Source organism: Lolium rigidum, chromosome 1 (genome assembly GCF_022539505.1).
Source record: "Lolium rigidum isolate FL_2022 chromosome 1, APGP_CSIRO_Lrig_0.1, whole genome shotgun sequence".
Taxonomy (NCBI): domain Eukaryota; kingdom Viridiplantae; phylum Streptophyta; class Magnoliopsida; order Poales; family Poaceae; genus Lolium; species Lolium rigidum.
Window position 1 is genome coordinate 24,197,750 of NC_061508.1, and position 21,769 is coordinate 24,219,518.

General features: G+C 48.0%; 2 protein-coding genes across 2 annotated transcripts; both read right to left on the minus strand.

The window, feature by feature from the left end:
* Positions 1-1,662: 1,662 nt before the first annotated feature.
* Positions 1,663-2,982, minus strand: LOC124705587 (putrescine hydroxycinnamoyltransferase 1-like). The gene has a single exon (XM_047237292.1). It carries the CDS (start codon positions 2,980-2,982, stop codon positions 1,663-1,665), a length of 1,320 nt encoding a protein of 439 aa, XP_047093248.1.
* A 3,916-nt stretch (positions 2,983-6,898) lies between these two features.
* On the minus strand, positions 6,899-9,214 carry LOC124669612 (protochlorophyllide-dependent translocon component 52, chloroplastic-like). Its single transcript, XM_047206198.1, has 7 exons — positions 8,726-9,214; positions 8,450-8,637; positions 8,224-8,358; positions 7,977-8,136; positions 7,668-7,859; positions 7,400-7,587; positions 6,899-7,255 (listed from the first exon to the last, which is right to left on the minus strand). Exons 1-7 carry the CDS (start codon positions 9,212-9,214, stop codon positions 6,997-6,999), a joined length of 1,611 nt encoding a protein of 536 aa, XP_047062154.1. The 3' UTR covers positions 6,899-6,996.
* Between the last annotated feature and the right edge of the window lie 12,555 nt (positions 9,215-21,769).

The following is a 21,769-nucleotide window of genomic DNA, read 5'->3' on the forward strand; positions in this document are numbered from 1 at the left end:
CTGAAACATCGGATCGCAATCTGACGACTCTCCCGATCCGTGTGCGCTCCTAAATACTTGAGAGATAGAGAGAAGAGACCGTCGGTCAAAATTTCCCCATTCTTCACCTCCGTCGAACACATCTCACTCCCGCACCTCTTCGCAGATGTGGCGGCCGGCGACCGGAGGCGGAGCAGGGGATGAGGCGGGTGGCGCGGTGCGAGACCGCCGTCGAGGAGGCTCTCTGGCCCCGCGAGGCCGGCGCCACCATTGAGAGACGTAGCGGGCACCTACATGTGTGCTTGCCGCAGCAAGGCGGGAGGGGAGCTGCCTCCGTCGACCAACAGTTCGTTTCTCTCCCAACACCGGTCTCACCTCCACTGCTCCCCCTCCAGGCTCGCGCCTCCAGGCCCTCGACGACGCTGCCCCTCACATCTGTGGCCTTGCTGCGTGCCCCGCCCTCCTGGCGACGGCGAGCTCCGCACACGACGTCCTGCCCGACAAGCCCAGCGTCTTAATCGAGACCATGCTCGTCCGCCCCGCCTCCAAGTTCATGGGCGCGGACGACCACTCCATTCAGGCCCGCGTCGTCGGGGTCCTCCTCCCGGCCAAGGGCGGCGATTAGACAGCGGCGGAGCAGATCCTTCGCGTGGGAGCCTGCGTCCAGGGCGCTCGCGCTGAGGATGTTTCAGGTGCCCGCATCCTCAAGGTTACGGCTACTGTTGATCTATTCTATTGCAGGCACTAAGAATTGTTCATAGATGTAGTTTTTGCAGATTAATTTTGCCTCTTAAATATTTTTACTTCCAGATCGATATGAAGACGTAAATTATGTCATGGATGTAATTTTTGCAGACTAATTTTTGGCTCTTAAACTTTTTGACTTTCCCATCAGTAGAAGGATGTAACTATATTATTTTCTTTTTTCCACTCTGGATGTAGTTTTCATCGTTTTTCTACATCTATAATGTTTAATGGATCAAGGTGTAAGTCATAATACTGTTTTGGTGGTTTCGAATGTAATTTTTATATTTTTTTACATCCATCGCTGTATATTGTACATTTTTCTACATCTAGAGTATATTTGTGATCCCAATTTTGATGATTTTGAATGTAATTTTTATATATTTTTACATCCATCGCTGTATTTTGTACATCCTCATTTGGATCATAAAATAAACATTATGAATTATTTTTTAGAGGGATGTAATTTTTGTTCTTACCAAGATCCTCTGTTTTAATTTTACTAAATAGAAATGGGCCCGACTATGGTAAAACGAAGGCGTGGAAAATGGGTTCACGGCAAGGAGACATGCGATGGTGGTATGGGGAGAGCTTGTGTGGAGAGGAAACGTGAGGGATCGGGATTTCCTTTTTTGAAGTAATAGTGACAGTTAACTAATTCTTTTCTATTTTTGGGTGGGGCACCATGGAAGACTAAATAGTGCCTGGGCACTGTGTAGCCTAGCCCTTCAGAAAAATCCGAAAGAATTATCGCATTCAGATAATGGATGTAAGTACCTGTGTGCAAAATTTTGAAAACTTAATACAACCATTTTTTGTAATACGTAGACGGACAAATGAGTCACAAAATTTGTAACTTAACCTAAAAATCGTATCTCAAACCGACAGCCAGATGTTAAGAAGAGCAGCATGCACTTTCGACGAGACGATGATTCTCGATTAAAAGTTGGCATATAACAGAAGACGCTTGAAGTCGTTGACAATTGCAGCCTCCACAGACAGGAGGATGCGCATGCTGCCGCCGACGCCATCCATGAGGTAGGCGATCCCGGCATACGGTTGCACGGCGCGATGCACCATCAGCGGCTTGCCCCTCCCGAAATCCGCATCGTGCATGCCGCGCCAGCTGACGACCCTCAGCTCAGTCTTCGGCATGCTTCCCGCTTGATTACTTGTGTGGCCGCCGGCGATCTCAAAGTAGTCGATCGCCGAGCGCACCAGCTCATCGTCCATCCGGCTGATGGTGCCTCTGATCCGGCCGGCGACGGAGGCTAGCTGCCCCTTCGAGGCTATGTCCCGCACCTTGCCCGTGGCGCCCAGCATGATGATCCCGTTGCCGAAGAAGCTGCCCGGGAGCTTCGGCGACAGACTGGCCCGGACGTTCGCAGGGAAGATGAGGCGCGTCGTGGCGTCGGGAGGCAGCCGGCTGGCGGCGCACATGCACCGCCACAAGTGGGCGCTCACGGCGCAGAACGTGCTCACTCCGCTGGCGCAAACACGCTTGAGAGCGGCGACCTGGTCCTTGGAGAGGACGAAGATCTGGTTCGCGACAGCACGGGGAGAGTGGTCACGGGATGGGGTTTGGTGATTTGGGGGGCAGAACACGGTGAGAGCGTCCGGGTGGACGACGGGCGGGAAGCGTGGGCGGAGGAGGGTGCGGTCGTGGCATGGGCGCTCCAGCGTCGCCTCCGCCGCGTCGCCGTCCCTGGAGATGGCGGACCAGGTCTGGAAGAAGTGGAACGCGCTTGTCGCGTCGACGACGATGTGGTGCAGCGCCATCCCTAGGGCTACCCCGCCGCACTTTAGGAAATTCACCTGGACGCCGCACATGAGGGACGGCGAGTGGTCCTCAACGCGGGGAAAGAGGAGCCGCTTTAGCTCCGGCGACGGCTGGGAGCTACCGAAGTCGTCGACGGTGAGGTCTGGGCGAGCGACCACGAAGAGCGCGCCCTGGCCGGCGCAGTCGATCTCTAGCCGGCCGTCGGTGTCCACGCCGAGACGGCCGGCCAGGGGGTAGAAAGCTACGAGAGCCTTTGCCAGCGCCGCCTTCAGCCTGGCCACGTCGAAGAAGTCGTCGTCGACGGCACCGGCACCGGAGGCAGAGGCGGAGGCGGAGCGGTACAAGTGGAGGAAGGGGATGTGGCCTGTGGTCGCCCACGTGAGGTCGATTGGAGTAAGCCACAGGCCATGCACGGGCGTCTCCTCGCTCGGCGTCACCATGTACGACTCCGGCAGCTTCACTGCTTGCACCTCCTCCATGATCATTTTTCCTTGTGCTGACTACTGAGCCGAGGTATGTCGAGCGCGAACACACGCCGGGATCGATCGATGTATGGATTACCGGCCGGCCCGGCCGAATCGTGCCTGTTTTTTTATTGCTTTCAACTCTCAGATGATCACAAGGTCTACCTGGGTGTTTATACACGGCAAGGTGACACACACCCGACTCGACTCGGCGGAGAACTTAGGAACCCTACTCGGACTACGTACGTACACTCCTATAGAACTCGTATACGACGGAATGTGCACACGATCGACGGATTACCAGAGTTGGACGCGATTACATTTCTCTTTTTTTTTTGCAAAAATTCCACAGATCTTTTAATAATCTTCAACAGTAGTATAAAAAAACTTAAAAGTAATAAAAATTACAAAGAGGCCACTGGACCACCTAGAGACAACTACAAACACTAGCGCGAGTCGTAGTCATCGCCCCTCCATCACCGGAGCTAGGCAAAGCTTGTCTTAGTAACAACATATGCATTGGTCAATTTCTAAACTAAAGGTTTCACCTCAGGCGATTAGGGTTCTCTGCCTTCCGTCGGCGGCCGCCTCCGATCTGGCCGCCTCTGTGGCCTTCGGGCCATGGAGGTGGGGCAGATCACGGCTCTCGTCGGTGGGAGGGCTCCGTTTCCCAATTTTGGGAGCTTCGTTCCTCGTCTTTATGGTTTTTGTTTGTAGGGGCGGCGCTCAGTGGGTGGCAGCGCCTCGTGCAATAATATTTCCCCGGCTTCAACCACATCTCAACGGCTACGTCGAGAAGCTTGTGGGTATGGTGTGGTCTTCGAGGAGTTCTTCTGGCTGTGGGGATCTTCGGATCGTCAAGGAGCTTCATTGGCAGTTCATCCTACTTCTTCGTCTCAGGGACGGCTGTGGTCTTTTCGACCCGTTCGGCGAGTTCCCGTCCGCAACCAACAACGTCAGGCTGGCTCAGGGAGGAGCGGCAGCGGCGGCGCGCCGTCGACACGGTCTGGAGGTTGAAGATGAAGGGCTTCTCAAGGATCTTGTTGTAATTTTCGTTTTTCTTGAGCTGCTTTGTACCGTTCGGTGTTTCTTTTAATGCCAGTGTCCTATTCGCAAAAAAAGAACTTGTCTTAGTAGAGATTGTTGTAGTAGACATACGGAAAGTCGTCATGCTAAGGCCCCAAAGAACCAGCGCACCAGAGCAGAGCAGTAACCATCGTCAATAATGACAATTGTAGATCGGAAGAGACTGATCCAAAATCACACCAATGAACATAGAAACCGATCGGATCGCAGGAGATCTGCCGGACAGACGACTTCACGCGCCCTCCTACGGTGCTAGATGCACCACTGGAGCGAGGATAGAGCAGGGACGATCTTATTCTGACAATGTAGCCATCGCCTCACCATCCTGAAGAAATTTACCGCATAAATGTTTTAAGAAACCGCATCACTTGTGACTAGCCGAAGTATGTAAAATGATCATGGCTGAGGTGCATATCTTCATACTTCATGAATAGGAAACACTGGTGAAGCTCCGACTTCTTCCTCTCCTACACCAACCCTTAGAAAGAACAATGGAAGGAATAAATGAGGCTAGCCTGCATAAGAGGAGGACACACTTGCTCTCTCTTGCCTAGCTTTATCTTTAGCAACCTACATGATCCTTCTCATATAAAAAGAGAGAAACTGCACCTTGTATATGGAATATGGAGACCATGTTTATATTGTGGTTGAACATGCCAAACCCACGAAAATAAACAAAAATACCTAGTCTTCTTTGGCTGGGGTTGGCCGGTGCGAAGGTGGTGAAAGGTTGCTTTCTTTGGAGAATGTCCTCTCTAGAATCTAGACACTAAATCCACTTCGATGTAGGTGTGAGCCGCCGCTCAGTGAAGAACTTATGGTTCCTTTCTTTCCATGTGTTCCAGAGCATATAGAAGAGACGGCCACTAATAATACGGCGTTACTCCTTCTTTGACTTGCCCATAATAACATTGTCCTACCATTTCGAGATGGACGGGATGAAACTCTGACCGGCTATCCCAACAACATTGTTGTCACAAGATCGCACGGGATTCTAGATACCAGAGCTATAGGGACAATCTTTGAATTAGTGGCTTGCCATTTCGAGACGCGGAGCCAAACGGGGCAGGAAGGGTCCTTAGGCCCATCGAAAGCATGACTGTTGTCAAAAGCTTTCTGTGAGTCAGTAAAAAAAGCTTGCATTTCGGCTCGGCGTGCGCGTTCCAGATCTTTTGGGCATCAAACTAGGGTGGCTGCTAAGAAACTGTGCCTAGTATGTGGAGCTTACCCTTAAGTCTCGTTCTACGTCAAAGATCAAGAGATGGAGTCACTCTGCTTAGGTGATAGATGCATGACCTCTAAAGTGTCCCATAATTCAATGTATTGTGTTATTTGGACATGCATGCTTAGCTTGGTGATAGAGCTGATCCACTTGTCATCTTTAATATCTTTGGCGACACATAGATTTTCTTAGTTACAATCTTGTACAAGTGAGGTTCCCAAAGGCTCAAAAGGTCCATGATCACACCAACCATCATAGCACAAAGAAGTTGTTTTCCCACCGCCTAGAGTAGTCTGCGTGGAGGCATGAAGATATCCATATTTGCATCGTCGCAGGGTAGCATCAGAAACTGGAAGTTGTTTTCTTACATTAGATCACCAATTTGACCTTTGTAAATTAAAAAAAAAATCAGTGTTCACGCCAGAATTTGCAGTGGACAAAGTGTTAACCACACCTTTCTACCCTGAGCTGAATTAAATTTTCGAGAGTTTCCAGTTTACAAAGGTCATACTGTGACCGAACCCAAAAAAAAGGAGGAACCATATTAGGCACCGCAAATTTGACACAAGGTTAGTAAGCCACCAAGAGAACTCAAGTGCGGTCACTAATACAGATCGAAGTTTTAAAGGCCTACTAACGCATACACTCTCCAAATACGTGCATACATTCATCTCTATAAACGCACATATGTGCATCCTACCTTTATGAGTACTTTAACCTTTTCAAAGAACAAAATCCCAAAAATAAATTCGGTGGATCTTGAGATTGACAAATTCACCATAAACATCTTGCTATCGACAAAAATATCGCCTCCCACTAAAAAAATCCATCCCTGTGAAACATGGTGTCTCACATTGGTGAGCTAGGGGTGCATCCAACCACAGATTGATTCTCTTATAGCCCTAATCACATGTAACAAATGAATTGTGTGCCATGCGAGGAATCGATTACGGTAAAATATATAAACCGTGCCTCCCCCCGAGCCGGCGTTCGTGACGGCGGAGCTGGCTCTTGCTCGTGGGGTTCTTCGGCCTTCACCTCGGTGCTAGGCGGTGCTTTTGCTCAAGATCTGTGGGAGTTGCAGGCGGGAAGCTCCTCCTCGACGGCGGGCTCGGATGGCGTTGTGGAAGAAGGGTGGTGCTGGCGGCGGCTTCGAGCTGATGGTCGTTCACCGTTCAGATGCCGGCGCCTGCGTCGGTTGGATCATGCAGCTTTTCAACAAGGTTGGTCGGGCCGTCGTCTTCGGTGCGAGGTAAGCTCGCCTTCTTCCTCTCCGGTGGCTTGCTGCTGGAGCTCGAAGGAGGTGTGCGCATGGAAAAAAAAAGCGCGCTATTTCGGCGCTAATAGCACGCTATAGCGTTTCTGGACATGCCACGCTACATCATTTTCGGCGCTATAGCGTGCTATAGCGCGCTATTAGCGCGCTATAGCACGCTAATAGCGTATTTTTCAGCCGACGCTATTTTGTTATAGCGCGCTATTTTTTTCCTTGGGTGTGCGGCGTGGTGGCTCCGTTCTCGCCGTGTGGTGTGTGTTTCCTTCCTCTGTTCGTGCGTGTGCGTTCTTGTTGCTGATGTTGTACACGAACTCCCTTCTAAAAAAATATATATATAAACCGTGGCAAATTATTCTTACAGGCTCGATACATTAGCATGAATGTACTGCTTCTTTTATACAGAAAATCCCTATCAGTAACAGCCACTGAAATACAGGACATGTCTTCACTTGTAAGCATGAACGTAATCCTGGAAATAGAAGGTCTTCTCGACGAAGGTCGCGAGCCAGCGGGACGCAGCGAAGCACGCAATGGCTAACGAAACGACGACGGTTTTCTGTACGACGGACGTCGCCAGCGTCCCCTTGGCGACGGCGAGGAACCCGACCACTGTGACTGCGGCGACCTGCAGGGCCACCTCCAGCGCCTTCATGGCCTTGAGCGCTACGCTGCAGCTCCTGCACTGCGCGACGTGTGACCAGTACCTGCGGACGCCGTTCACAAGATCGTTCAAAGCTGTTATTATCACTGAATTCTCAGGTGTTCCGAGCTTCAGGTTGCAGTCAAGAAGAACGGTAGCTGCTGTGTCTTTTTTGATTTTTTTGAGGGTAGCTGCTGCGCCTTTTTACCTTTCCATAAGCTTGTCTTTGGTAGGAGTAGCCGGAAGCTGATGGACCATTGGGGCAGCCCAGTCGACCTGGTTCTTGCAGTGCTTTCTGAACCAGTTTCTGAAGGCGATTACCATGCTGTCTGACGACGTAGGCACGTACACAGATTTCTGCCAGTTGTCAACACCGGCGGCAGCAAAGTTTCGCTCCTGAAATGAAGGAAGAATAATGGGTTAGCAAAGTACCCTGGATGGCTGGATCCCGATCAGAATTTTAGAGTAATCGTTACCTCGACGTGAAGGAGGTACATGTCAGAGTCCAAGATGGCGTTCTGGATAATGTGGAAGTACCACCGTGGCATGATCTTGTCCAACCAGACGCCGAAGTTGTTTGGGAACGCGGTGATCACCCTGCTCCTCCCCGGCGCCACCGGGACGCACATGAACACATTCATGAAGTAAGGCTTATTTTTCTGCTTGTCCTGTCCAAATTCCAAACCAAACCAAATCAAGGTTAAGTTGCGGATAAATTGGTGCGAGTTCACTTTCATCCGCAGCAACGGGATGGGAGACAGTACATAGGGCTGATGAATTGCTACCTCTCCCTCGGCCTCACTCGGAAGCGGCGAGCCGTGAAAGGTGCACGGTGCGGTGAACCGGTAGTAGCCACCGTTCCCCTGCGGCGACAGGAACCCGCCAGCCTTGGCCTCCTCTATCTTCATCTTCATCGGCCCGCCACCCTCCTTGTCGAGCTCAACTGTGAAAAGAAGAAGGTACGAGAAGTGAATCAACACCCCGTTGGATCCTTAAACTGAATTGGACATGGCCGATCATGTGAGGGCATATCTTCCGGGGTCTCCTTTCGTGCGAATGAACGCCATGGCAGGGCCGTCGTCATCTTTTGCGGGGATTGGCGTCAACCCCTTGTGCGCGTAGGGGAGGTGAGCAGGGTCCATGAGGTTCTCCACGAGCACGTCGTACCTGCAAATCAAAAACGATGCGCGGCTTCCTCTGCATCAACACCTGAGAGCATAGCAATGGAGGTTGAGGATGCAGGCGAGTTAAATTTTACCCGTAGGGGAGGTCCCTGATGGTGTACATGGTGTGGAAGGAGGGGTCGTCCATCTCCGGGATGAAAGGCGGCCGCTTTCTTTGGAGCACGTCCCGGTGCTCGGCGCCGGCCATCGGGTAGAACCACAAGATGTTATTCTGCACCACGGTCGGGTACGACGCCACGCACGCCTTGCTGTTCTTGTGCACCTGCGCGCGGCACAGCATCAGTCGAGAGGAAGATACTAGAGGGAGCTGAAAGCTGATCCATGGCGAGCGGGCGGGTCGGCGTGATTACAGTGGGGCCGAGGGCGGGTGCCTGCGGGATGAACTGGCAGGAGCCACGGCCGTCGAAGCACCAGCCGTGGTAGACGCACTGGAGGCGGCCCTTGCCGTCGATCCGGCCCTCGGAGAGCGGCGCCAGGCGGTGCGGGCACTTGTCGTCGAACACGCGCCACTCGTCGACGGCGCGGTCGTGCCAGGCGACGACGCGGAGGCCCAGCACCGTCTTGCCGTGCGGCGCGCCGGGGTCGAGGTCGCACACGGGGGCGAACGGGTACCACTGGTCCAGCCAGTCGAACAGCTCCTCCTCCTCCTGCTCATCTTTACCGGGCAGGGCCGCCTCCGCCGAGCACGGGGATGACAAACGAGCACGCAGCCGCCGCGCGGGCGTAGGAGAGAGGCGGCCGGCTGCTGCTGCCATGGCGCTGCTGTGTGCAGGGGCGGAGGCGCCGAGCGGGAGCGAAGGGCGTGCGCGCGGAACGCGGAGGAGGGCAAGAGGATTCATGGAGCTAACCTCTGGATCGGAGGACGCGGACTCGGCGGGTGATCGGAAATTCAAGTCTACTTGTTTGATCGTGCACACGGGAGATGAGTAGTTTGTTGGTGCGGCTGCGCGGGCCGTGGGAAGAGGGCCGTACCCGTAGGTGGATGCGAAATTGCGAATGCGATGCCCTTTTCGACTTGGCGACACGCACCTGCACTAGCAGCTTCGTCTCGTCCACTTATGCGCTCTGTTGGCTTGGCCCATCTATCGTCCACTTATGCGCTCCGTTTCACGAACTGTTAGGTAGACTATCTTGTGGAGAGTTTCTTGTCTGGCATGCAAGGAGGAAAGTGATTCATGAGGGGATTTTTCAAAATCCACTTAGCACCCACCATTTTGTGGAGAGTTTCTTGTCTGATCTTAATCAGTCGAAGAACACAACAATCAAGGGAGGGACGGCGCCAAAGCATGATCATCCTAAATGGGCTCCGGCTCCTGCCGGAGTTGTGAAGGTAAACGTAGATGCAGCGGTTGCAAGACGTAAAGATCATGGGGTGATTGCTGCAGTGGCGAGAAGGGCGAATGGCGAGTATCTGGGATCGTTGGCAGTACTTCTCCAGGGCATCTCTGACCCCGAGGTGCTTGAGGTGTTGGCAGTCAGAGAAGGCACTAACCTGGCCTTGGACCTCTCCGTCCAAAGGATCAGGCCGGGTGGCCAGTGACTGTTTATCACTTCTGAACGCGATGAAGGAGCAAAATCTAGGAAGATATAGCCATATCATGCATGAAATAACGACGTCTTCATCAGCGTTTAGTGAGTTTTCTTTAGTTCATGAAAATAGATGTTCGAATAATGAGCCTCATGATCTGGCTCGCTTGATTCTGGGCTCTCCAATAGGGAGGTGTGTTTGGCTCGGCAATCCGCCTGAGGGCGTTTGTATTCCCCGACTCTTGGTGATTTAACAAAGGAGGCGGATGCTTTGCTAAAAAAAAGGTAGACTATCTTGTTTCTGTAAAAGTATATGGAAAGAAGAAGATTAGAAGGAGGCGAGATGGCCCTCAGGCTCAACCTCGACATGTATATATATATGCAGATTACTTGTACAAGGGTTTACACGGTTAGCATCTACAGCTGGCGTTCCTATCTAGCTAACAAACCTCAACATCTATCTCAACAGTGCTAACTGAATATACAATCATAACTGTCTAACACACCCCCTTAATCTGAGCATGGTAAGCTCATGTTAAGATTGTCTCTGAATTTTACAAATGATTGTGTAGCAAGAGGTTTAGTTAGAACATCCGCCAGCTGATCATGGGTGGAAATGAATCTGATGTCAAGAGCTTTGTGACATAGGCATCCTCAATGGGCCTGCCGAAGATGGTACCCGGGGTTTTACTGAAGGCCCACGACCCGAAGATTATAAAGCCCGGAAGCCCAGTTAGGAGAGTTTGGAAAGATAGAATTGTATTAGGAATATTGACTTGTAATTACTACGGGACGGACTCAGATTGTCTCCCGAACTCTGTAACTTTTGTATCACGAAACCCTTGGCTCCGCCTCCTATATAAGGGGGAGTCAAGGGACGAAGAGAGGATCGATTTCATTATCAACACAACCTTGTTTTTCTAATAGTCGAGTACTTTCCGGCTGAAACCCTCGAGATCTACTTGCTCTCTACATCCAACTAAACCCTAGTCTACAATCCGTAGGCATTGACAAGTTAATCCCTTATCACTTTGCATGCAACTCTCTCTCGAACCAAATGGTAGTCCACCTCGATGTGCTTCATGCGTGCATGGAATACGGGGTTTACTGACAAGTATGTGGCGCCTAAATTATCACACCAAAGTGTAGGCGCACGACTCAAATATATTCCCAGTTCCTGCAGCAACCCTTGTATCCAAATAATTTCAGCCGTTGCATTCGCAACAGATTTATACTCCACCTCGGTGCTTGAGCGTGAAACAGTGGGCTGTTTTCTAGAGCTCCATGCAATGAGATTGCCTCCAAGAAATAAAGCATGCCCTCCTGTTGAGCGGCGATCATCCGGGCAACCGGCCCAATCAGCGTCGGAAAAACCACTCAGCAAACTTGAGGACGAACCATGAAGAGTAAGACCAAATGACAGTGTATGCTTAAGATATCGAAGAATACGCTTTACCACTGACCAATGTGCATCTGTAGGTGTCCGCAGAAATTGGAAGACCTTGTTAACACAGAAGGAAATATCCAATCTGGTCAGGGTTAAGTACTGAAGAGCTCCTACGACACTCCTGTATCTTGTCACATCCTCAGAGGAAAGTGGAACTCCAACAGTGTGACAGCTTGTCACTTACGGCCATAGGAGTACTCACTGTCTTGGCTTCAGTCATATTCGTCCTTGCTAGAAGATCTGAAATATACTTCTGCTGAGAAAGATGCAGACTACCACGCTGATGCTTAACCTCAATGCCCAAGAAATAACCAACATGGCCAAGATCCTTAACAGGAAAAGTCTAACGCAACTTAGCAAGAAGATGATCAGCAGCTTTGGCAGTTGAGCTAACGACGATGATATCATCAACATAGACTAGCATATATATGGTAACACTGGTCATGTTTGTAAACAAACAATGACACATCTTCCTTCGATGGAATAAATCCGAGCTCCTACAATCTGCTGCTTAGTCTAGCAAACCAAGCTCTCGGTGCTTGCTTCAAGCTATAAAGTGACTTCTCCAACTTGCAGACATGGTGCGGAAAACTGCTGTCAACATAACTAGCGGGCTGAATCATATAGACATCTTCCTCCAGATGACCATGCAGAAACGCATTGTCGACATCCAGTTGCCTCATTTGCCACCCCTGCATCACAGTGAGAGATAGAATGACACGAATGGTGGTTGGCTTGATCACCGGGCTATAAGTGTCATCATAGTCGATGTTGTGATGCTGTTTAAATCCTTTGGCGACAAGACGTGCCTTGAATCTGTCCACCGATCCATCTGGTTTGCGTTTTACCTTGTAAACCCACCGGCTGTCAATGATGTTGAACCCTTTCTGTGCAGACAAGCGTCCAAGTTTGATTGCGTTGGAGTGCTGAGAACTCGGCATCCATTGCTTTCTTCCACTTGGGATTCAGAAGTGCGGCACTGACAGAAGTGGGCTCAGTATCGGATGCACGAGCTGCTGTGTAGGTGATTGTGCCATCAGTCCATCGTTTCGGCACAGATTTACCGGCACGGAGACGGGTCTGCATCTGGTGCACGCGATCAGGTGCAGGAGGTACTGGAAAAACCAGCGACGAAGTCATCGACGATGGTGCAGGCGAGGCAGGAGGCGTGTCTTCTCCGGGAGCTGCATGGGTTGAATCACCCGCAGTTGGCCCAGTAGGCCCAACATGAGACCCGCAGTTGCTATTTTTAGTACTATACAAATTAGACCATAGACTTTCACGGAGAAACAAATATGCTATGACGATTTAACCTTCGGTAAATCAAAATCAGAACGTTTCGATCCCGTCAATTATATGCACTAGAAATCTGTAATGATCAAATAATGCTACCATGGAGAGATGTAGTCGGCACCTGAATAAACACATTTGGCATAAGATAAAAAAATTATAATATTATATTATCTCTGTCCATAAAAGAATGTTAGAGGTTTATGTAAATTCGAATGTATCTAGACTTTTTAGTATATAGATACATCCGAATTTAGACGAATCTCCCGACATCCTTTTATTGACGGAGTATCATTTGTTCGCATTATTATCTAACAAACGATGGTGGATGAGATGGGCTCGAAGCTGAACTTGGTGCTCCACTCGTAGTAAAAGTCGATCGCCCCGTACGACTCCACCGGGCCGCCGCCGACGAGGGTGCAGAGGATGCCGTCGCCGTCCGGGCTAATGGCGCTGGCCGGGTAGACCACGATGGACGAGTTGTACCCTGGGCATACCAGCTTTATGTTCTTCTGGGCGCAGGCGCAAGTGTTGACCACCCTCACGAAGTACTCCGGCCTCCCTCCTGGATCAGCCTCAGTGTCCGTGTTGACGACCAGATCTGATGCTCTACAGGCTGCTCCTGAAGCATCTGCATTACCTGCGTAAACCAATGAATAAAGAAAGAGAGATTATGTGTGCGTCTTGCATGGACCTGGAGATAGACAATCTGATTACCAATTACTCCATGGTGATTGTTTGGCATCCAGAATACTATACCTTTGTGGATAATGCAAAACAACAAGCAGGCCACAAGGATCACTACTGGTTTGGTGGCCATTTTCTTGAGTATGCCTTGATTTCTATGAAGCTATACCGTGTTTCTGTTGTTCATATGGCATATGGTATAGTTAGCAGACTATTTGTAGGCGAGCGAAAGCTCTAGGGATTGGAACACTCCGCGGCCATATGATTAGCGGTTTTGATTGATTAATATGTATATAAGGGGGGCCTGACGTGACGTAGTTACTTTCTACTCCGTAGATAAATTAGGATGTGCTTTATAAATAACGGATTCTTAAAATAACTCCCGATCAAGCCACTCTTTCCAAACAAATCTGCTTCCTCCCTTAGATAGGTAGTTTCCATGTACTCTGTCTCGAAATATGTTTATCTTTATTAGTTTCCAAGGAGATCCTTTATATTTCCTTTGCTGAGCAATATAGGAGTATCTTTCTTTTTCTTCACAAGGCATGTATGACATTTTAATCTTTCCCTTATGGTTCAACGCATGCAAATGCCTAAAATTAATAACTAAGATAAAATCATGGACATTGAGATCCTAAATATAGTATTTTCCCAAAAAATGTCACCTAATTAAATGCACAAAAAACTGACATTTGTGATTTTGTTGACCGCAATTTGCCCATTTTGGCAGGCAAAAACCATCTCAAGGTAGGGATGGTAATGGGTATCCATGACCCGCGTACCCGCCGGGTAAAAACCCAATAGGAGTACGGGTATAGAACAAAATATTGTCCATGAGTTTGTAAATGAGGAAATATCACACCCATCGGGTAAAGTGGGTACGGGTATGGGATCGTAGAACACATACCCGCGTACCCATATACTCATCTAAATTTGATAAGTTGGCCGCCATAATATTCTAAACTACTTAATTTTTCCCATAATCACGCTTTCACGTTGCTAGGCTGAACATCACGCTTTCTGGTCTGACAATAGATGGTAGGCTAGTGAGGATTAGACCCCCTACTTGGATCGCTACACCTCCTGTCATATTTTTTGATCAATTTGATGTGTTATGACTTATGAGCACATGTATTTTTTACCCGCGGGCACCCATTTTCCATGTCGGGTAATGGGTATGGGAAAATTTTGTACCCGTTGACGGGTATGGGTACGGGTAATGGGTAAGATTGAAGACGACGGGGTACGGGTATCTGATGGCTCTACTCATAGATGATTGTCTTCCAAAAAACAATCGGACTTTCCCAAACGTCGTGTGCCAAGAAAATATACTCCCTTCGTCCCGTCAAAGGATGTCTTAGATACATCCAACTTTAGACAAATCTAATACATCCTTTTATAGACGGATAGAGACATAGAGTACAAAACAACAACTAGAAAAATCTGCATTAATAAATAATTTTGCGCAACATGGCCAACATGACCACGGTGGCTTCAATTTTGGAGCATGGACAGAGGAAATCCAACGTCCAGGTTCTTGGAGAGGTGAAGGATTGTCGTCGCAGATGGACCTCAAAGTCTCCCTTCACCTGTTGTCAAACCTCGTTTGCAAACTGGCAGAAGAGTAGAGCATGCTCGATCGTCTCAGCCTGGTTGTAGAAAATACACAGAGGTGACGGTGCACTTGAATAGACGAGCTAGATGCGTTTGTACGTGGACTTTATTCATGCAAGCTGATGCTTTTGGCGAGTGAACTTGCACGTAGAAGCTAGCTTATAATAGCTTTACTAGATCGATGACTAGCATACACGCAAGCTGTACAGGCTAGCTTGCTAGATTGTCTAGCTTGATGAATAAAACACAGGCAATATTTATCTATGTATATGCAATATCGAAAAAGATATATGATATTTTCTTTTCAACATTATATTATTTACATGTCAATCTCTATATAAATGGTGTTTTATGGTGGCTTATAATATGAACAGTCTTTTATGAATTCAGGGTATTATCAAAACCATAGTTTCACAGTTGCTCGAACCAAATAACTTCCAACTTTCTCACAGTTCTCTACACGTATCAGCTTTTTCACAACTGACAGCTCACAACAGATTTTTCAGAATTCACAGCAGAACCAAGCTAAACCTTAGTCCGTCTAAGCAGAAACTACTACATAATTGCACTCAGGTTTTTAGGAGCGATCAATGGAGTCAAAATGTCAAATAATCAACATAAAAGGTGTGGTGCTCTCAAAGAGCTAACATTTTGGTTGCGTTATGACATGAAGAATGCTTGTTCCTCTACAAGTTCTCTAACTTCTAACGAAATAATTTAATACAACAAAGAAACATTAAGAATAAACCATTAGGAATAAGAATAACCTGTCTAGGCTTACTTGTCGTTTAAACAGTAAAGGGACATGGATATTTTTCAAAAAGGTAATAATGAGCAAGGCTGGATTACATCCACTTCATGTAAAGTAAAATATGTCAGGCTGATCATCTAAGGAGGAACATTACAAGAAAATTTAAATAAACATATATCTGTACCTTTTCCTTTATTCATACAAAGACACTAAAACAAACAAATAAACATGACAAGAGAAACCAAATTAAGTATACATCATCCCGCATTTCCGCACAAAAGGCCCAAACCACTGGAGGCGGTGGAACGATGGCTTGGGACCGGACGGAGGCGGCGAGCCACGACTGGAGGGAGCAGAGGCGAGGCACCACGGATGGAGGAAGCGGCGGCTAGGCGGTGGGTGGTGAAACCCTAGGTCGTGATCGAATAGATGCTTCATAAGATAGAGTATCACCAGGTGATGGAATGGAGCGTCGTCGGACATGGAGAAAGGCTACGGCTAGGAGCTACATCGAAGAGCATCACATGTGTGGTAGCAGGAGCGTTGCCGTCAGGCGCGGAGCGTCACGGGCGACAGCCTGCAACGCTTACAAGGGGGCCCACATGGCGGCATACAGTGAGTAGGAGAGGGCGTGGCGAGTCGGCGCAGAGTGTCGGTGGTAGCAGTGAGATATGGCTGCGGCGGGCAGGCCCATAGGCCGGCCCAATTTGGGGTCATATCCCGCCCCTGTTTCCTGGCCATATCGCTCACACTCTCTTGTCTCTTCCTCTTGTGTCTCGTCTTGCCTTGTTGAGAAAAAAAAACTCCCTCTCGCCCACGACCATGCTGCTCCGGCTGCCGCCGGCTAAGTCCAGCGCCGCCGCCCTCTTCCCCCTCCCCCTGTTCCTAGCCGCCGATGCGCTTTACTGTGAACACCCGACGACCGGTCTTCCCGGCCGTCGCCGGCCATCAGTGGCCTCGATCATCGCCGGCTTCGCTCCACTACCTCTGGCTGGTCATCCTTCTCCAACCAGCGCCGCACCTCCGCGCCTCTGCGTGGCCCCCGGCGGAACCCTAGGGTTCGCTGGCTTGGTCGTCGTCGATGGCGACGCGACCCGGTGATACGTCTCCGACGTATCGATAATTTCTTATGTTCCATGCCACATTATTGATGATATCTACATGTTTTATACACATTATATGTCGTATTTATGCATTTTCCGGCACTAACCTATTAACGAGATGCCGAAGAGCCGGTTGTTGTTTTCTCGCTGTTTTTGGTTTCAGAAATCCTACAAAGGAAATATTCTCGGAATTGGACGAAATCAACGCCTAGGGTCCTATTTTTGCACGAAGCTTCCGGAAGACCGAGGGGAAAGGAAGTGGGGCCACGAGGCGCCACCACAACAGGGCGGCGCGGCCCGGCCCCCGGCCGCGCGGCCCCGGCGTGTGGGGCCCTCGTGTGGCCCCCGCGTTGCCCTTCCGCCTACTTAAAGCCTTCGTCGCGAAACCCCCGGGACCGAGAGCCACGATACGGAAAACCTATGCGAGACGCCGCCGCCGCCAATCCCATCTCGGGGATTACGTAGATCACCTCCGGCACCCTGCCGGAGAGGGAATCATCTCCCGGAGGACTCTTCACCGCCATGGCCGCCTCCGGAGTGATGAGTGAGTAGTTCACCCCTGGACTATGGGTCCATGGCAGTAGCTAGATGGTCGTCTTCTCCTCATGTGCTTCATTGTCGGATCTTGTGAGCTGCCTAACATGATCAAGATCATCTATCTGTAATTCTATATGTTGTGTTTGTCGGGATCCGATGGATAGAGAATACTATGTTATGTTGATTATCAATCTATTACCTATGTGTTGTTTATGATCTTGCATGCTCTCCGTTATTAGTAGAGGCTCGGCCAAGTTTTTGCTCTTAACTCCAAGAGGGAGTATTTATGCTCGATAGTGGGTTCATGCCTCCATTAAATGCGGGACAGTGACAGAAAGTTCTAAGGTTGTGGATGTGCTGTTGCCACTAGGGATAAAACATTGATGCTATGTCCGAGGATGTAGTTATTGATTACATTACGCACCATATTTAATGCAATTGTCTGTTGTTTTGCAACTTAATACTGGAAGGGGTTCGGATGATAACCTGAAGGTGGACTTTTTAGGCATAGATGCATGCTGGATAGCGGTCTATGTACTTGTCGTAATGCCCAATTAAATCTCACAATATTCATCATATCATGTATGTGCATTGTCATGCTCTCTTTATTTGTCAATTGCCCGACTGTAATTTATTCACCCAACATGATATTTATCTTATGGGAGAAACACCTCTAGTGAACTGTGGACCCCGGTCCATTCTTTACATCTGAAATACAATCTACTGCAATACTTGTTCTTTACTATTCTCTGCAAACAATCATCATCCACACTATACATCTAATCCTTTGTTACAGCAAGCCGGTGAGATTGACAACCTCACTGTTTCGTTGGGGCAAAGTACTTTGGTTGTGTTGTGCAGGTTCCACGTTGGCGCCGGAATCTCTGGTGTTGCGCCGCTCTACATCCCGCCGCCATCAACCTTCAACGTGCTTCTTGGCTCCTCCTGGTTCGATAAACCTTGGTTTCTTTCTGAGGGAAAAACTTGCCGCCGTACGCATCACACCTTCCTCTTGGGGTTCCCAACGGACGCGTGCTGTACGCGTATCAAGCTCTTTTTCTGGCGCCGTTGCTGGGGAGATCAAGACACGCTACAAGGGGAGTCTTCACAATCCAATCTCTTTACTTTGTTTTGTCTTGCTTTATTTTTATTTACTACTTTGTTTGCTGCATTATATCAAAACACAAAAAAATTAGTTGCTAGCTTTACTTTATTTACTGTCTTGCACTCTATATCAAAAACACAAAAAAAATTAGTTACTTGCATTTATTTTATCTAGTTTGCTTTATTTACTATTCTAAAATGAGTAATCCTGAAGTTGAAGTTCGTTCGTTTAAGCAACAAGGGGGAGAATGTTTAAAAGATGCTTGGTATAGAATTAGTGATGCTCATAATAGGTGCACTAAGAAACACTCCACCACTATCCTACTCGGGAATTTTTATGTTGGTATCTCCGGCTGGAATAGGTATGTTCTTGATTGTCTCGCAGGAGGTAACTTCCTAGGCGCTCCCGCTTTAGAAGCTAGTTGCATTATTGAGAGTTTATTTGGAACACCACCTGTTAATGAAGTTAAAATTGAAACCTCTCTTGAAGATGTCATGAAAAAATTGGAAACCATAGAGAAAAATTTTCCAAGTGTTGAAACTAAATTGGAAATGTTACTTGATAAAACTGATGAACTTGATAAATCCTTAGGAGGAATTGATGAAAGAATTAGTGTCCTACGAACTTGTGTGGTCCATGATAATCAAATCAATAGGATTGGCGAACTTGAAAAAGCTGTGGGAACCTTGGGTTCAACTTTTTCTTCTCTTAAATATAAGGAGAAAGCTTATGTGGGTAAAGAGCAAAAGTTCATGTATGTCTCTAAAGTGCCTAAACCCAAAAAATATCATTATAGGCCTAAAATTGACAAAGCCCTTAGTACCACTACAGATGGGGGAGCTTATGATATCAATGCTCCATCTCTTGATAATACTTGATATACACTTTCTGCGCCTAGCTGAAAGGCGTTAAAGAAAAGCGCTTATGGGAGACAACCCATGTTTTTACTACAGTATTTTTGTTTTATATTTGAGTCTTGGAAGTTTTTTACTACTGTAGCAACCTCTCCTTATCTTAGTTTTGTGCATTGTTGTGCCAAGTAAAGTCGTTGATAGTAAGGTTCATACTAGATTTGGATTACTGCGCAGAAACAGATTTTTTGCTGTCACGAATTTCGACCTGCCTCTCTGTAGGTAGCTCAGAAAATTATGCCAATTTACGTGCGTGATCCTCAGATATGTACGCAACTTTCATTCAATTTGGGCATTTTCATTTGAGCAAGTCTGGTGCCTCAATAAAATCCTTCTTTACGGACTGTTCTGTTTTGATAGATTCTGCCTTTTATTTCGCATTGCCTCTTTTGCTATGATGGATGAATTTCTTTGTTCAATTAATGTCCAGTAGCTTTAGGCAATGTCCAGAAGTGTTAAGAATGATTGTGTCACCTCTGAACATGTGAATTTTTATTATGCACTAACCCTCTAATGAGTTGTTTCGAGTTTGGTGTGGAGGAAGTTTTCAAGGATCAAGAGAGGAGGATGATACAATATGATCAAGGAGAGTGAAAGCTCTAAGCTTGGGGATACCCCGGTGGTTCACCCCTGCATATTTTAAGAAGACTCAAGCGTCTAAGCTTGGGGATGCCCAAGGCATCCCCTTCTTCATCGACAACATTATCAGGTTCCTCCCCTGAAACTATATTTTTATTCCATCACATCTTATGTGCTTTGCTTGGAGCGTCGGTTTGTTTTTGTTTTTGTTTTGTTTGAATAAAATGGATCCTAGCATTCATTGTGTGGGAGAGAGACACGCTCCGCTGTTTCATATGGACAAATATGTCCTTAGGCTTTACTCATAGTATTCACGGCGAAGGTTGAATCTTCTTCGTTAAATTGTTATATGGTTGGAATCGGGAAATGCTACATGTAGTAATTCTAAAATGTCTTGAATAATTTGATACTTGGCAATTGTTGTGCTCATGTTTAAGCTCTTGCATCATATACTTTGCACCCATTAATGAAGAAACACCTAGAGCTTGCTAAATTTGGTTTGCATATTTGGTCTCTCTAAAGTCTAGATAATTTCTAGTATTGAGTTTGAACAACAAGGAAGACGGTGTAGAATCTTATAATGTTTACAATATGTCTTTTATGTGAGTTTTGCTGCACCGGTTCATCCTTGTGTTTGTTTCAAATAACCTTGCTAGCCTAAACCTTGTATCGAGAGGGAATACTTCTCATGCATCCAAAATCCTTGAGCCAACCACTATGCCATTTGTGTCCACCATACCTACCTACTACATGGTATTTCTCCGCCATTCCAAAGTAAATTGCTTGAGTGCTACCTGATACGTCTCCAACGTATCGATAATTTCTTATGATCCATGCCATATTATTGATGATACCTACATGTTTTATGCACACTTCATGTCATATTCGTGCATTTTCTGGAACTAACCTATTAACAAGATGCCGAAGAGCCGATTCGCTGTTTTCTGCTGTTTTTGGTTTCAGAAATCCTAGTAACGAAATATTCTCGGAATTGGACGAAATCAAGACCCAGGGTCCTATTTTTCCACGAACCTTCCAGAAGACCGAAAGGGATACGAAGTGGGGCGACGAGGCGCCGCCACCATAGGGCCGCGCGGCCAGAGGGGGGCCCGCGCCGCCCTATGGTGTGGGCCCCTCGTCAGCCCTCCGACTCCGCCCTTCCGCCTACTTAAAGCCTCCGTCGCGAAACCCCTGATGCGAAAAACCACGATACGGAAAACCTTCCAGAGACGCCGCCGCCAATCCCATCTCGGGGGATTCTGGAGATCTCCTCCGGCACCCTGCCGGAGAGGGGATTCATCTCCCGGAGGACTCTACACCGCCATGGTCGCCTCCGGAGTGATGAGTGAGTAGTTCACCCCTGGACTATGGGTCCATAGCAGTAGCTAGATGGTTGTCTTCTCCTCATTGTGCTTCATTGTTGGATCTTGTGAGCTGCCTAACATGATCAAGATCATCTATCTGTAATACTCTATGTTGTGTTTGTCGGGATCCGATGGATAGAGAATACCATGTTATGTTAATTATCAAGTTATTACATATGTGTTGTTTATGATCTTGCATGCTCTCCGTTATTAGTAGAGGCTCTGGCCCAAGTTTTTGCTCTTAACTCCAAGAGGAAGTATTTATGCTCGATAGTGGGTTCATGCCTGCATTGACACCTGGGACAGTGACGAAAAGTTCTAAGGTTGTGTTGTGCTCGTTGCCACTAGGGATAAAACATTGGCGCTATGTCTAAGGATGTAGTTGTTGATTACATTACGCACCATACTTAATGCAATTGTCTCGTTGCTTTGCAACTTAATACTTGAAGGGGTTCGGACGATAACCTCGAAGGTGGACT